At 41.7% G+C, this 17,614-nt stretch overlaps 1 protein-coding gene across 1 annotated transcript; it reads left to right on the forward strand.

Moving 5' to 3' along the window:
• The first annotated feature begins 3,150 nt into the window (after positions 1-3,150).
• Positions 3,151-11,733, forward strand: zfp313 (zinc finger protein 313). Its single transcript, NM_001124518.1, has 6 exons — positions 3,151-3,307; positions 3,957-4,107; positions 4,267-4,373; positions 4,679-4,793; positions 11,365-11,472; positions 11,577-11,733. The coding sequence occupies exons 1-6, from the start codon at positions 3,171-3,173 to the stop codon at positions 11,640-11,642; spliced, it is 684 nt and encodes a 227-aa protein (NP_001117990.1). The 5' UTR covers positions 3,151-3,170; the 3' UTR covers positions 11,643-11,733.
• The last annotated feature ends 5,881 nt before the right edge of the window (positions 11,734-17,614 follow it).

Genomic DNA, 17,614 nt, shown 5'->3' on the forward strand with positions numbered 1-17,614 from the left:
AGTGCCAGACGTGTCCCCCTGCTTAAGCCAGTACATGTCCAGGCCCATCTAAAGTTTTCTAGAGAGCATTTGGATGATCCAGAAGAAGATTGGGAAAATGTCATGGTCAGATGAAACCAAAATATAACTTTTTGGTAAAAACTCAACTCGTCGTGTTTGGAGTACAAAGAATGCTGAGTTGCATCCAAAGAACACCATATCTACTGTGAAGCATGGGGTGGAAACATTATGCTTTGGGGCTGTTTTTCTGCAAATGGACCAGGAAGACTGATCCGTGTAAAGGAAATAATGAATGGGGCCATGTATCGTGAGATTTTGAGTGAAAACCTCCTTCCATCAGCAAGGGCATTGAAGATGAAACGTGGCTGGGTCTTTCAGCATGAAAATGATCCCAAACACACCGCCCGGGCAATGAAGGAGTGGCTTACTAAGAAGCATTTCAAGGTCCTGGAGTGGTCTAGCCAGTCTCCAGATCTCAACCCCATAGAACATCTTTGGAGGGAGTTGAAAGTCCATGTTGCCCAGCAACAGCCCCAAAACATCACTGCTCTAGAGGAGATCTGCATGGAGGAATGGGCCAAAATACCAGCAACAGTGTGTGAAAACCTTGAGTAGACTTACAGAAAACGTTTGACCTCTGTCATTGCCAACAAAGGGTACATAACAAAGTATTGAGATAAACTTTTGTTATTGACCAAATACTTATTTTCCACCATAACTTGCAAATAAATTCATTAAAAATCCTACAATGTGATTTTCTGGATTTTCTTTTCTCATTTTGTCTGTCATAGTTGAAGTGTACCTATGATGAAAATTACAGGCCTCTCATCTTTTTAAGAAGGAGAACTTGCACAATTGGTGGCTGACTAAATACTTTTTTGCCCCACTGTACCTGCTGGAACGTGTGCTACGGGTGGGTGTTGTTATCGTGACCAGTGAACTGAGATAAGGCAGAGCTTTACCTAGCATAGGCTTATAGATGACCTAGAGCCAGTGGGTTTGGCGACGAATATGTAGCGAGGGCCAGCCGACGAGAGCATGCAGGTCACAGTGGTGGGTGGTGTAAGGTGATTTGGAAACAAAACGGATGGCACTGTGATAGACTGCATCCAGTTGGCTGAGTAGCGTATTGGAAGCATTTTGTAAATGACATCGCCGAAGTTGAGGATCGGTAGGATAGTCAGTTTTACGAGGGTAAGTTTGGCAGCATAAGTGAAGGATGCTTTGTTGCGAAACAGGAAGCCAATTCTAGATTTAATTTTGGATTGGAGATGCTTAATGTGGGTCTGGAAGGAGAGTTTACAGTCTAAACAGACACCTAGGTATTTGTAGTTGTCCACATATTCTAGGTCAGAACCGTCCAGAGTAGTGATGTTGGACAGGTTGGCAGGTGCAGGCAGCGATCGGTTGAAGAGCATGCATTTAGTTTTACTTGCATTTAAGAGCAGTTGGAGGCCAAGGAAGGAGAGTTGTATGGCATTGAAGCTCGTCTGGAGGTTAGTTAGCACAGTGTCCAAATAAGAGCCAGAAGTATACAGAATGATGTTGTCTGCGTAGAAGTGGATCAGGGAATCACCCGGAGCAAGAGCGACATCATTGATGTATACAGAGAAGAGAGTCGGCCCGAGATTTGAACTCTGTGGCACCCCCATAGAGACTGCCAGAGGTCCGGACAATAGGCCCTCCGATTTGACACACTGAACTCTATCAGAGAAGTAGTTGGTGGATCAGGCGAGGCAGTCATTTGAGAAACCAAGGCTGTTGAGTCTGCCGATAAGAATGTGGTGATTGGCAGAGTCGAAAGCCTTGGCCAGTTCGATGAATACGGCTGCACAGTATTGTCTCTTATCGATGGCAGTTATGGTATAGTTTAGGACCTTGAGTGTGGCTGAGGTGCACCAATGACCAGCTCGGAAACCAGATTGCATAGCGGAGAAGGTACGGTGGGATTCGAAATGGTCGGTGATTTGTTTGTTAACTTGGCTTTCGAAGACCTTAAAGGCAGGGCAGGAACTTGATCTCCACTATAAAAAGCATCTAGACATTATTTAACATTTCTTTTCGACTAACATTTAGTTTTCAACAGTGGATATTTGTATAAACCTTGCTGTCTGTCTCTCCAACACTTGCTACATTGTTTAAATTTTCAAATTCGATCTCCAGCAGTCCCGTAGTAATGAATGTGTAGAAGTTGGGTAGGAGACAGACAGGCAGCGTTTCTCAGCCAGTCGAAATCATGAATCAGATGGCATAATTTCTATGGATATATACAAAGACATGTCAATTTACAAAAGGTAAAACGAAATGAAGTGCAGCTAGTTTGCAGTCTTTACAGCTTCCATGTTTGAAGTGATTGTGTTAGCTGTGTTGTCGGCTAGCTCTCCTGAACTATAGGAGACCTTTGTGCTAGAGAGCACATTTTCTATGCCAGGCAAAATTGCGCCTCATTATCTCATTGTTATGGCTCTATCCAAATAAGTGTCACAAGAAAACAATTTAAACAAAGGCAGCTACTGTTGTTATTCTTTTTGACTTGACTGTAAGTTAGCCGTATTTGGGACGCACCATAGATACAGAACAACAAGACTGAACGACTGGGTCGCGTCCATAGATACAAAACAACAAGACTGAACGACTGGGTCGCGTCCATAGATACAGAACCGATAGAACAAGCAACCAGTTGGCTTGGGGAGCAACCCTAGATCGGGACTATATTTTGTGGAAGGATGAAATAGTATGAATAAATTAATAAAAATAACGTTAATGAAAATATGTCAATCATTATTTAAATATATTGGTAACCCGTTGTATAAAAGTTATATTGCCCTCGAAGCCGGTGTTTGGAGTATATATTGACAGTTTGCCGGCACTCGACTTCTCTGGACTAACACCCTTGCCAATATATCCTGCAAACACTGTCTTCTCCGGCATTACCATTGGACTGTACACACCCGTAGCAAAATATTTTCGAAAAGATTTTGCAACAAAGAGAGTTTCTATTGGAGAAATCCAGGAAGGTCCCGCCCTGTTCCGTTCCGTTTGCTTCTCTTTGGTTTCCAGTGAATACACCCCTGCTGAACACAGCTCAAGATGACCAAATCTGTCAAACTTCAACAGCAAAAAAGCTAGGGATGCTCCTCCTTTTCACCACCCGACAGAGGAGAGAAGAAATGGCGATGCTAGGGTCTTTTAGCTCCGCACAGCAGAATAAAAATGTTTCTGGGGGCGACAGGGACGGGACAGAGTTCGTATGTCCGGTTTGTCTCGAGATTTTTGATAGCCCTGTCACAACACAATGTGGACATACGTGAGTATCTTTACACAAATATCTAATTTTGTCTATGAACGTAGCTAGCTAGACATCATCCAAGTTCAAGCTAACGAGCTTGTCTGGCGTCAACCAGCAAGATACCTGTGTTGTGAGCTGGCTAGCTAAGGGATTGAACATGTATGTGATCCGGCAAGCTAACTACTGACAGGAAATCATAATTAACTTGCCATTTAATGTTTCCTTTTGGCTTTCAATGTTATGTTGGTAATATATTTGCATGTTCATAAATATATGCTTTACTTTCAGTTTTGTTTACATCAAGAAATGGGCTTCAATTGAATTGTGGCCTTTGTAGTTAAATTATATTAGAAATGCATTCTGTAGATATGTAAAGAACTACAACGCCCAATGTCCTCAGCGGACAGGTCTTTCGTTTGTATCAGGAAGTTAATTTATCAATAAAACAAATTCTACTCGTACCGTCCTCTAATTTCACAGAGTAAAGGAAGCAATTGTCAGTGAGGAACATAGTGGTTCAATAATCAGCGTCAATGTTTGGTTTTGTCATACCAGACGTCTAAGTTTCGTTTTCCTTCTGTAATACGATGGCTATATGTTTGCTTTCATTTTAGCCTATGAATGACTTGCAACATCTCGATCTCCTTTCCCTTCTCCCTCCACCCAGGTTTTGTCAAAGTTGTCTGCAGGAGTGCCTGCGGCCCCAGAAGCCAGTGTGTGCCGTTTGTAGGGCACCATTGGGCCACTGGGCCAAAGCCACTGACCTAGAGGCCCTCATACACACCTCAATGGCGGCCTGCAAGGGGTGTGGAGCACAGGTGTGTGTGTCCAGCAGTCTGTCAGTTTGTAAAACAATGTGAATAGTCAAAGGAATTAAGATAAGTGAGTGAATGCTCTATTATAAATGTGGAATAGTCTGTTTATGTTTTTAAATAAAGTGCATTAGCATTGATGCCTTGTGTTTTCTCGACTTTCAGGTGGGCCTGTCCCAGATGAGAGGCCACACGGCAGCATGCTCCAAGTACCAGGAGTATATTGAGGAGGGGGTCAGGACCACTGCCCAGACCCAGCCTAACATTATTGGGTGAGAAGTGGAGGGTGGTGGTACAGCAGCTTTGATATGCTGTGCAATTATCCATATATGGTCATAGTGTAATATTATCTGCCTCTCCGTATGTGTTGATCAACCCATCTTTATAGGTTCTTTGTAATGGCTCTCAATATCCTAACGTATTTATTGACTGGTGGCTTTGAATTTTGCATAAACGCTGTGATTGGGTTTCATGGAAATAACACACCCAGATGGATCATGGTTATATAATATATACAAAAGAGACCTAAACATATCAAGTGACATGTCCTCATTCCACTTCTCCTCTGTCTCCCCAGCCCTATGCCGAACCGCTTCACTTTCTCATGCCCCTACTGTAACTACCAGAACCTGGACCAGGACGGCCTGGTGGAGCACTGCACTTCCCAGCATGCCCGGGACACTCGCCACGTGGTAAGGGGTCTTCAGTGAAACATGACTCACCTGACAATTAGTTTCCCTCAAGCATTTTTCATTAATTGTTTGAAACGTGAGGACAAAGATGGTGTGTTACTGTTAGTGCATGCTATGTCTATGACGGCTTGCCTCAGCCAGGAGTGTAACATGAGATGTGGTTGCAGAGAGGGGGAGAAATAAGCATGAGCTTGACAGAAAGTCAAGAGCGAGGGAGAAAGTAAGAAGGGAAATTTAAATGGGGATGGCTTGTAAAATCCGGTACTAAGGGCCCTGTGAGAGAGTGTGAAAGAGTCTATTGCGCTGCTCCACTATGCTCATCCGTCATTCTGAACCTGCCACAGTGTCATGGTCATAGATGGCGGCTTCCAAGAAACACGGAGTGAGGTGGTGGAGGTTGGGGGGCATGAGAATGTCTAGTTCTGTAACGGTGTTTTCGTTAGCCGGTAATTGACCCGTTAGCTGGTAATTGACTGTTTTTGGCTGATAAAAATACATAAACTTGTAAAGGTGTCAACTGGTACCGGCCCGTGACCGACTGAGAAGTGTTCAAGTATTTGTATATATTCATGGACTATCATCCCATCGTCAGGTTAATCATCTTGGGCTGACTCAAACCAGGAATCTGTACAGCCATATACAGTGGTTGATTCAATTGTTTTTCCCCCCTCATCAATACCCCATAATGACAAAGCAAAAATAGATAAAAAAAAAAAATCCTTGCAAATGCATAAAAAAATAATTAACGGAAATATCAAATTTTCGCAAATATTCAGACGCTTTACTCAGTACTTTGGAAGCACCTTTGGCAGCGATTACAGCCTCGAGTCTTCTTGGGTATGACGCTGTAAGCTTGGCACCTGTATTTGGGGAGTTTCTCCCATTCTTCTTTGCAGATCCTCTCAAGCTCTGTCAGGTTGGATGAGGTGTTCTGTCAGGTCCAGAGATGTTCGATCAGGTTCAAGTCCGGGCTCTGGTTTGGCCACTCAAAGACATTGAGACTTGTCCCGAAGTCTTGTCTTGGCTGTGTACTTAGGACCGTTGTCCTGTTGGAAGGTGAACCTTTGCCCCAGTCTGAGGTTTTGCGCGCACTGGAGTGGGTTTTCATCAAGGATCTCGCTGTACTTTGCTCCGTTCATTTTTCACTCAATCCTGACTAGTCGTCCACTCCCTACCGCTGAAAAACATCCCCACAGCATGATGCTGCCACCACTATACTTAACCTTAGGGATGGTCCAAGGTTTCCTCCAGATGTGACGATTAGCATTCAGGCCAAAGAGTTCAATCTTGGTTTCGTCATACCAGATAATTTTTGTTCTTATGGTCTGAGAGTCCTTTAGGTACCTTTTGGTAAACTCCAAGCAGGCTGTCTTGTTTATTTTACTGAGGAGTGGCTTCCGTCTGGCCACTCTCATAAAGGCCTGATTGTTGGAGTGCTGCTGATGTAACAGTATAGACTTTACGTCCGTCCCATCGCCCCGACCTGGGCGCGAACCAGGGACGCTCTGCACACATCAACAGTCACCCTCAAAGCATCGTTACCCATCGCTCCACTACTTCAAGGTCTCAGAGCGAGTGACGTCAACGATTGAAACGCTACCAGTGCGCACCATCGCTAACTAGCTAGCCATTTCACATCGGCTACACAGACATGGTTGTCCTTCTGGAAGGTTCTCCCTTCTCCACAGAGGAACTCAGTCACTCTGTCACTCACCTTCCTGACCAAGGCCCTTCACCCCCGATTGCTCAGTTTTTCATAGCGTCCAAAGTTGTAAAAACATAAAGAATGATCAATGGAAACAGGATGCACCTGAGCTCAGTTTTGGGTCTCATAGCAAAGGGTCTGAATACTTATGTAAATAACAAAGTTTTGTTTATTTTTAAATAACCTGTTTTCACTTTTTCATGATGGGGTATTGTGTGTAGATTGATAAACTATTAATTTAATCCATTTTAGAATAAGGCTGTAATGTAACAAAATGTGAAAAAAGTCAAGGGGTCTGAATACTTTCCAAATGCACTGTATCCAATATAGTCTTAAATCAATTTATCCGTTGAACAAATGTTTAATACGATGGCTAAATACACCTTCTAACACTAGATAACTAATTAAACATTGCTATAACTTACTCAATACCACTGATTATTTTACCAGACTCCCAACATTTTCCTTTCTTTCTCTGCCACCAAATGTGACCAACCACCTTGATTCGGTCTTATGTAGCAACATTTGAAATTGTGTTTTTTACATTGGATAAAAGTAGAGACTCCGAGCTAGAAAATGGTATATCATACACTACAGTTGAGGGAACAACAGGAAAGTAATTCTGCGTTGAACACTAAACTTTTGATAAACTCACTTTTGAGAAAATGGCCCTTGAATGTTTTGGTACACCTACTGGAGAGCTCTTCTTTGTCGACACCCATTCAGTATCATTCACACCCTTTTAAGCCTTAGCCTCACCCATCTCTTTAAGGATTCACATGTGAGGTCATGTGCTAAACAGAGTATTTTAGTAAATAACCAAAGATTTCAAAACTAAAAGTGGTAAGTAGTAGCCTGCAACAAGGAAGAACTCCAGGTAAAAATACACTATCTGGTCCTTGGCCTATATCCTAATCTGACCTTTGTGCCGGTTATGTTGTTCTGGTAAACACACAGTATATGAAATAACATCTATGTGTATTTGTCACATGCACAGGATGCAGAAGGTGTGAACGGCGAAATGGTTGATATCAAAAACAAAGTGTCCAGATAATAAAATATTTTATAATTATTAGATGACGCTTATCTGACACATGTTCATGAAATACAATAGATTACCGAATTCACACCTGGCTAACTTGAGGGGTCATGTAATCATCTGGCAAAGTGGAGTCTTTTGTTCAAGTAGGTAAACAATGAACCGGCATAATCCCAACTCCTACTACTACCAATACAAACATTGTCATAGCTTTAGTATTAATCTGCAGGTAGCTAAAGACATCACTATTTTCCAACTGATCTGTCAATAGCGCCTGCTAAATTCAGGGCATCAATGATGTTGAGAAAAGAAACAACTTTTGTAGTTCTCGATGGCTATTGTGATATCTTTCAAAACGATGTGGTCGAAAGGAAAATAAACACATACTGACAGAAGTATGCTACATGGCAAACCAATCCAAACTCATCTCCCGGGCTTTTTCCGTGTCTAAACCAACTAGTCTCGTAATTTAACCATTTTATTTGTATTTACGGATGGAATACACGTTTTTTATTAAAGCACATGAAAGTTCCCATGTTCCAGAAGGCATTTCACTCTGTGTATTCTGTCTCTCAGCGGCTTCAGCACAGGGAAACCCATCTTTTATGTTCTGGGTTTTTCTAGGTCGCACAGCAAGATATTTACCAGAGCAGACTGGAATGTCTTGTGTCAACTTGAGCTAGCAAACATTAGCTAGCTAGGTTAGCTAAGAGAACTTGCAGTAATTCAATTGGCTACCAATAACGATACTTGTATACAAGTCCAGGTGCCTACCCAACAGTTGCTTAAAATATTATTCCACTTCACAGCTGCTTCAAGAAAATATTTACTAAAATAGTCAGCCTGAAACTGATCATTTGAATCTACAGTATGCTTAAGTTATTACTGTAAAGAACGTGTTATACAGAGTAATTTTTACAAGAGGCTTCCAATTACAGTTAATACCAGTATTTTACCCATAATACAGTGCAATCTACAGAATTTATGTTGGCTTACCTGAAGACGTCATGATTATTACCCCTGTCAATTGAGTGGCCATTGTTTTGCAAACTGCCATGACGTGCTGTAGCAGTAGGCCTAACAGCGGGAACATCGCTAAAACTGGAAAATACTAAATAGAATTTCATGGGGCCCCTTAGTTGTTTATTTACCATTATTTGACAAGGTACGGTATATTGAGAGAAACATCTCTTGAAACAGTACAACTGTTCTGCCTGCGGCTATGGAATCCTGACCTGTTCACCGGGCGTGCTACCTGTCCCAGACCTATTATTTGACCATGCTGGTCATTTATGAACATTTGAACATCTTGGCCATGTTCTGTTATTATCTCCACCCGGCACAGCCAGAAGAGGACTGGCCACCCTTCATAGCCTGGTTCCTCTCTAGGTTTCTTCCTAGGTTTTGGCCTTTTCGAGGGAGTTTTTCCTAGCCACCGTGCTTCAACACCTGCATTGCTTGCTGTTTGGGGTTTTAAGCTGGGTTTCTGTACAGCACTTTGAGATATCAGCTGATGTACGAAGGGCTATATAAATACATTTCATTTGATCTTGTACACCAAGGACCCAGGAAAGAGTAGCATGGTAAGAGCAGGATAAGAGAAGATATTTAAAAGCTAGAAATAATGAATAGTTTGCAACGTTTAATTTTTATGTATTTTTTGTTAGAAGAGGTTGGAGACCCCTGCTCTAATCTAATGCCTGGTTGAGTAGCTATCGTAAATGCTAAAAACAGTACAACTCAAACTAGCTAGCTACTGTACCATGGCTGAAAGCACAGACAAGAAAAAATTAGGTGACAGGATAGAGGGAGACGTGCAAGGAGCCAACATGGTCTAAGAACACTGTAGAGAGGATCATGTTACAGAATGTGGTAATGTAGAACAAATCTAGCGTCCCCTTCTGTATGTGGCTATTCAGGGGTCTAAGAACACTGTAGAGAGGATCATGTTACAGAATGTGCGCGTTTCTCCTAAAACAGGCATAGCTCTACGCACCTTTAGCTTTCATGAGAACGCATTCAAAAGGGTTTCTATTGGGATAAGGCCAGTAACAATCTGGCCGGACATTTGACTGCGTGAGTGTGCATGTTTATTGCTGCTTTAACACTGTGATGTTTTGTCTTACTGCTTTGTTACATGTGAAAGCAAGCTAAAGGCCCATCTGTGTCTAGAGATGAACAGAGAAGTTAGTGCCTTGCGAAAGTATTCGCCCCCCTTGAACTTTGCGACCTTTTGCCACATTTCAGGCTTCAAACATAAAGATATAAAACTGTATTTTTTTTGTGAAGAATCAACAACAAGTGGGACACAATCATGAAGTGGAAAGACATTTATTGGATATTTCTAACTTTTTTAACAAATCAAAAACTGAAAAATTGGGCGTGCAAAATTATTCAGCCCCTTTACTTTCAGTGCAGCAAACTCTCTCCAGAAGTTCAGTGAGGATCTCTGAATGATCCAATGTTGACCTAAATGACTAATGATGATAAATACAATCCACCTGTGTGTAATCAAGTCTCCGTATAAATGCACCTGCACTGTGATAATCTCAGAGGTCCGTTAAAAGCGCAGAGAGCATCATGAAGAACAAGGAACACACCAGGCAGGTCCGAGATACTGTTGTGAAGAAGTTTAAAGCCGGATTTGGATACAAAAAGATTTCCCAAGCTTTAAACATCCCAAGGAGCATTGTGCAAGCGATAATATTGAAATGGAAGGAGTATCAGACCACTGCAAATCTACCAAGACCTGGCCGTCCCTCTAAACTTTCAGCTCATACAAGGAGAAGACTGATCAGAGATGCAGCCAAGAGGCCCTTGATCACTCTGGATGAACTGCAGAGATCTACAGCTGAGGTGGGAGACTCTGTTCATAGGACAAAAATCAGTTGTATATTGCACAAATCTGGCCTTTATGGAAGAGTGGCAAGAAGAAAGCCATTTCTTAAAGATATCCATAAAAAGTGTTGTTTAAAGTTTGCCACAAGCCACCTGGGAGACACACCAAAAATGTGGAAGAAGGTGCTCTGGTCAGATGAAACCAAAATTGATATTTTTGGCAACAATGCAAAATGTTATGTTTGGCGTAAAAGCAACACAGCTGAACACACCATCCCCACTGTCAAACATGGTGGTGGCAGCATCATGGTTTGGGCCTGCTTTTCTTCAGCAGGGACAGGGAAGATGGTTAAAATTGATGGGGAGATGGATGGAGCCAAATACAGGACCATTCTGGAAAATAACCTGATGGAGTCTGCAAAAGACCTGAGACTGGGACGGAGATTTGTCTTCCAACAAGACAATGATCCAAAACATAAAGCAAAATCTACAATGGAATGGTTCAAAAATAAACATATCCAGGTGTTAGAATGGCCAAGTCAAAGTCCAGACCTGAATCCAATCGAGAATCTGTGGAAAGAACTGAAAACTGCTGTTCACAAATGCTCTCCATCCAACCTCACTGAGCTCGAGCTGTTTTGCAAGGAGGAATGGGAAAACATTTCAGTCTCTCGATGTGCAAAACTGATAGAGACATACCCCAAGCGACTTACAGCTGTAATCGCAGCAAAAGGTGGCGCTACAAAGTATTAACTTAAGGGGGCTGAATAATTTTGCACGCCCAATTTTTCAGTTTTTGATTTGTTAAAGTTTGAAATATCCAATAAATGTCATTCCACTTCATGATTGTGTCCCACTTGTTGTTGATTCTTCACAAAAAAATACAGTTTTATATCTTTATGTTTGAAGCCTGAAATGTGGCAAAAGGTCGCAAAGTTCAAGGGGGCCGAATACTTTCGCAAGGCACTGTATATTCTGTTGTCTTGCAGGTGTGTCCTATCTGTGCCTCTATGCCTTGGGGGGACCCCAACTACAGGAGCGCTGACTTCTTCCAGCACCTAAAGATTAGACACACCTTCTCTTATGACACCTTTGTGGTAAGTGGGCCTTAAGACACAGTGGTCACAATTCAGTTATTGTTTTCGGGACGTCCTGTAAAGAAAATCTTCTTTATTAATGCCTTGCTTTTCCTTCTCTCCAGGACTACTCCACAGACGAACACACTATGATCCAGGAGGCTCTACAACGCTCCCTCATGGAGAACTGAGGTGGTGTCTGCCTCGAGGAAGGAAGAAAAAAGTGGCTTTGAGGCAAAATATAATTGCACTGCACCATCCTTGAACTGGGCTAGTGGTGTAACCATAGGAAAAAGAATAGTAAGGGTGGGTGGCGACTTCCTGACTGCATAACCAGGAAGCTTTTGATGCTTACCAAGCAACTCCTCTTATCACTTTACAATTAGCATTCCAACATAAATAAAACAATACAAGTTAAACAGTTCATGTGCTTTCTGGTATAGAAGTGGAGTGATGTCCCTGTCTCTCTCCGAAGAAGTGTTGTATTGTTAGACCGTTCATAATTCTGCTGAATCATGACTATTTCATCTGTTCATTGTTAGCATTGTCATATAGGCCTACTGTACTGGAGACTTCCACAGTTGTTTGTTTTCTACTGTTATGACTTGATTCTGCAATGAGAGGTTTTAACCACTAGGTGGCGGCTACCTTTTGCCAACAAAATGCAACGGTAACATAGAGGACTCATCTTTCTATCTGTGCCATTTTAGAATCTGACAGCATGGGCAGTGCCTTTTTGAGGCTTCCATTTGAAAGTAGTCTGTTTTCTTCTTCCCGATTGGCTGATCCCTCCTGATGACCCAGTTGGACATGACTCCCAACAGGGTCACCAGGAAGGATTAGCCGATGAAGTTGGAAGTCCCACCCAGTTGGCTATATTAAAATGGTGGAAGCCCTTAATGGCACTGCCATGCTAATGCGGCCTTTTGGCCACTAAAGGCCTCTGTCATTCCCTATAGATGAGACATTGCTCTTCAATGCAAGCAATCATTGTAAAGTGTAAACTGCCAGTAACTATTATTCCGGGAGGAATGTGTACTCCAAGATGTATTACTTCTGCTGATGAGAATAGATGTGTTCCCTGTAGTTTGACATTGTTTACTCGCAGCTGTTTTTATCTTAATACCAAATCATTTCTGGGTAACAATTAAGTACCTTACTGTGATTGTTTTCAATTAAAATGGTCAAAAATAAACAAATGGCTTCTTAGCAAAGAGCAATTTCAAGCAAGAATTTTCCTAGGACTGTCGGAGTGGGAAGGGGAGAATTGAAAACTAGCTGGGTTTGGCAGAGAGGCTCTAACTTGTTGGTCTATTAACTAATTTACGGCAGGCCAAAACTCCTCCCACCAAAACAGGCTGCAAGTTTTTTCAAACCGCTCTTTCACTGAAAGGGCATTCTCATTGTCACAATATTATTCCAACCTCATGGTGTAGAAATATATAAAACATGAAAATCAAGTTTTTGACTGCACTGGGCCTTTTAACTGTTTTTATCTTTTTTTCCTGTATACTTTTAGATTTTCTCCAAAGTAGAGACATGGGTCTCGTGTGTGTGCCTTGTGAGAGACTATGCGGGCGGACGCTCCAGTCTGAGTGTTGGACTTCGATGCATGTGTCAAAGGAGCCCTATTATTTCAATGTGTCATCCCTCTGTGTAACCTCGCATGGTTTCCCATGCGCATGCTACACCCCCCCCTCCTGGTAGATGATGTTCATTTAAGAATCTAATTAATATAGCATTGATAAGTTAAGATATTAAATAAGAACCTTATACAGCCGGGCAGCATATATGTTGTTTATAATTGGACAATTGGATTTGATGCACTGCTATGGGCTCCCTGTAGGCTGTAGTTACCCATGTTTAGCCAGAGGAGGGCAGTAGAGCCACACCACCCATCCAACCTTGGAGGCAGGGTCTCATTTCCAGAATCTAGAGCAGTGGTCTTCAAATCTCGTCTTACTATTGTGAGTGCAGGCTTGTGTTGCAGTCCAGCACTTACATACACACACACACATGTTTTGAATAATCAACTAGATTAGGTGTAGCACTGGGATGGAACAAAAGCCTGCATACCTTGTACTCCACGGTTACACCCTTGCTTTGTCAGAGCTGGGTGGCTTTCAATAGCAGCTAAATATAACATATTTAGAAAAGGGGACGGCACTAATTTGTTCAATAAGAACATTTTTTTTTCCATGTCAAGATGTTTTCTCCTATCTGGTACTCCTGAACATGACCAATATTGATGGTGAACATTTGATTAGGACATTTAGTAAGATTCAGATGGATCACTAAAGAATGGTCTTTATTTGTGAAATTATATTTCCTTAATAAATAATTTGCTCTGCCTTTGGAGAGATACTATATCTTCCACTTTTACAGTGCTTTCACTTCATGCCGGAGTTACTGCCAGTTGTATATATTACATTTGTTTTATTTGATTACTTTATTTCATTCTAAGTCATCTCATCTCCATAGAGCTGCTGGCTGACAAAATCAGAATGTAGTTTTTTCAAAGTAAATAAGGCATACTTTTATGACTGCTGAATACCAACTATCAATCACTTAGATCATGTATTTTCAGGTAGAGATGCCTCATGAACCAACTGCTCTCTCTCCCTCTCGCACATTCTTATATCTCCTCTCTCTGTGTTTGTCCCACACTAACCTAAAGTAGCAGGCATAAAAGAAACAGACAGACTGGACAATGGATTATGATCATTGTAGTTAATTACCACGTGTTCTGTGCTAAAATGTGTAGAATATTGGCCTGTTGGAAAATACAACTCCCCACTACATCGCACAGTTCTGGCTTGGTCTGATTTATCTCTAGAGAAACTGCAATGTGGCCTTCAGCTCACAGAAAAAATAACTAAATGGAATTCAAATAATTGAACCGATGTCTGTCAATTAGTTGTTTAAAAAATGAACAATAATATACATTTCAGATAATCGCTCAGCACTACTAAGGATGTCAATTTGTTGTTTAAAAAATGAAAAATAAATGTATCCGCGCTACCAAGGAAACAAGGATGGAACTTAAAAAAGTGAGGCCTTTCTAGGTCTGGAATGTGTATGAAGCAGAGGAAAATAATATGACTAACACTGAAATCTGAAGATTTACGTTTTTGCCTGCTTTTTAAATCTTAAGTTGTAAAGAAAATGTTGAACAATCAATCAATAAATAGTTAGGTTAATACGTATGTTTTTGGAACATTCATTGTTCATTGTAATTTTGGTGAAGCTACCAACGTCTAAGTGAGCCTTGCATTTGAAATCTACCAAAAAAATTAAGAAAATTAATGTCACATACACCTGATTGGTGTAGTGAATGTGTTGTTACCATGGGTGCAACTATGGTTTTAGAAGTGGGGGGGGGGGACATAACCTGGTGGTGGTCATCTAAAGCTAATTTCCTGCATTTCTACACAATCTAATATGACCCATGGCCCTTCTAGCCATCTCTAGAACAACAAAAAGTAAGCAAAAATAACCACAGGTATCAAGCTAGGTAAAATATCATTATTAAGTATCTTTTAGGTGACTGATAAGACTGAACTATCAAAGATAATTAAATAATCAATATTGTTGTGCCTTAAACCAATTGCCTTTTAACTTTTAATAATAATGTACAAAGACTTGTCTTTATTAAAAAATCCTCTATATCAAATTTGAGCCCACCACCCAGCCAACCCGAGCTGCCTGCACGCTCAATCCCCACCGGTCTAGTCAATTACGCAACTCTCCTCAACACACTTTCCTTTCTACTTTTTTTTAATGTCTCAAGGGAAAAGTTTTATCAAAAACACACAAACAACTACACATATACATTGACATGCAGAAACAGCACAACCTTCACATACAGTGACCTCCGTAATTATTGGGACAGTGAAGCATTTCTACTTCTTCAATCAATCAAATGTATTTATGAAGCCCTTTTTACATCAGCTGATGTAACAAAGTGCTGTACAGAAACTCAGCCTAAAACCCCAAACAGCAAGCAATGCAGATGTAGAAGCATGGTGGCTAGGAAAAAACTCCTTAAAAAGGCAGGAAACTAGGAAGATAACTAGAGAGGAACCAGGCTATGAGGGGTGGCCAGTCCTCTTCTGGATGTGCGGGGTGGAGATTATAGCAGTACATGGCCAAGATGTTAAAATGTTCATAGATGACCAGCAGGGTCAAATAATAATTTTCACAGTGGTTGTAGAGGGTGAAACAGGTCAGCACCTCAGGAGAAAATGTAATTTGGCTTTTCATAGCCAATCATTTAGAGTTAGAGACAGCAGGTGCAGTAGAGAAAGAGAGAGTTGAAAACTGCAGGTCCGGGACAAGGTAGCGCATCCGGTGAAAAGGTCAGGTTTCCATAGCCACAGGCAGAACAGTTGAAACTGGAGCAGCAGCACGACCAGGTGGACTGGGGACAGCAAGGAGTCATCAGGCGAGGTAGTCCTGAGGCATGGTCATAGGGCTCAGGTCCTCCGAGAGAAGTGAGAGAGAGAACTTAGAGGGAGCATACTAAAATTCACACAGGTCAATGGATAAGACAGGAGAAATACTCCACATATAACAGACTGATCCTAGCACCCCAACACAAACTATTGCGGCATAAATACTGGAGGCTGAGATAGGAGGGGTCGGGAGACACTTTGGCCCCGTCCGACGATACCCCTGGACAGGGCCAAACAGGCAGGATTTAACCCCACCCACTTTGCCAAAACACAGCCCCCACACCACTAGAAAGATATCTTCAAACCACCAACTTACTACCCTGAGACAAAGCTGAGTATAGCCCACAAATATCTCCGCCACGACACGAACAAGGGGGGTGCGCCAACCCGGACAGGAAGATCACGTTAGTGACTCGACCCACTCAAGTGACGCACCCCTCGCAGGGATGGCATGGATGAGCACCAGTAAGCCAGTGACTCAGCACCCATAATAGGGTTAGAGGCAGAGAATCCCAATGGAGAGAGGGGAACCGGCCAGGCAGATACATCAAGGGTGGTTCTTCGCTCCAGTGCCTTTCCATTCAACTTCACACCCCTGGGCCAGACTACACTCAATCATAGGACCTACTGAAGAGATGAGTCTTCAATGAAGACTTAAAGGTCGAGACCCAGTCTGTGTCTCTCACATGGGTAGGCAGACTATTCCATAAAAATTGAGCTCTATATGAGAAAGCCCTGCCTCCAGCTGTTTGCTTAGAAATTCTAGGGACAATTAGGAGGCCTGCGTCTTGTGACGATAGCGTACGTGTAGGTATGTACGGAAGGACCAAATCGGAAAGATAGGTAGGAGTAAGCCCATGTAATGCTTTGTATGTTAGCAGTAAAACCTTGAAATCAGCCCTAGCCTTAACAGGAAGTCAGTGTAGGGAGGCTCGCACTGAAGTAATATGATCAAATGTTTTGGTTCTAGTCAGGATTCTAGCAGCCGTATTTAGTACTAACAGAAGTTTATTAAGTGCTTTATCTGGTTAGCAGGAAAGTAGAGCATTGCAGTAGTCTAATCTAGAAGTGACAAAAGCATGGATTCATTTATCTGCATCACTTTTGGACAGAAAGTTTCAGATTTTTGCAATGTTACGTAGATGGAAAAAAATATGTCCTTGAAACAGTCTTGATATGTTCGTCAAAAGAGAGATCAGGGTCCAGAGTAATGCCGAGGTCCTTCACAGTTTTATTTGAGACGACTGTACAACCATCAAGATTAATTGTCAGAGCCAACAGAAGATCTATTTTTTTCTTGGAACCTAGAACAAGCATCTCTGTCCGAGTTTAATAGTAAACAATTTGACGTCGTACACTTCCTGATATCAGAAACACAGGCTTCCAGGGAGGGCAATTTTGGGGCTTCACCATGTTTCATCGAAATGTACAGCTGTGTATCGTGTTGTGTCTTTAGTGTCATTAAATGTGAAGACTTATTTCATCAAATCATTTCTCTATGTGTAATTATTATTACGTAATTAAACTAATCATGTAAACTTTAATTATCTAGAAATTTGGGGCACCCCGAATTTTAAAATTAATTAGTCTTCAATTAGTGGTTATTAATTGTTAACTTCTCTCAGTCTCATTCAAAACGTTGTACAATTCTTGGTTATCTGCAAAAACCCTAGTTTCCATAATGAATCAGCAATAAACAAATTGGCTTA

Source organism: Oncorhynchus mykiss, chromosome 28 (genome assembly GCF_057628025.1).
Source record: "Oncorhynchus mykiss isolate SJ-2025 chromosome 28, ASM5762802v1, whole genome shotgun sequence".
NCBI lineage: Eukaryota > Metazoa > Chordata > Actinopteri > Salmoniformes > Salmonidae > Oncorhynchus > Oncorhynchus mykiss.

What these genes read in the sequence shown, in the direction of transcription:
- zfp313 (NM_001124518.1), top strand. Translation starts at nt 3,171, where the DNA reads ATGGCGATGCTAGGGTCTTTTAGCTCCGCACAGCAGAATAAAAATGTT. An exon ending in ACCCAGCCTAACATTATTGG is followed by an intron (nt 4,374 to 4,678) that starts GTGAGAAGTGGA and finishes CTGTCTCCCCAG; the next exon opens with CCCTATGCCGAACCGCTTCA. An exon ending in CCCGGGACACTCGCCACGTG is followed by an intron (nt 4,794 to 11,364) that starts GTAAGGGGTCTT and finishes GTTGTCTTGCAG; the next exon opens with GTGTGTCCTATCTGTGCCTC.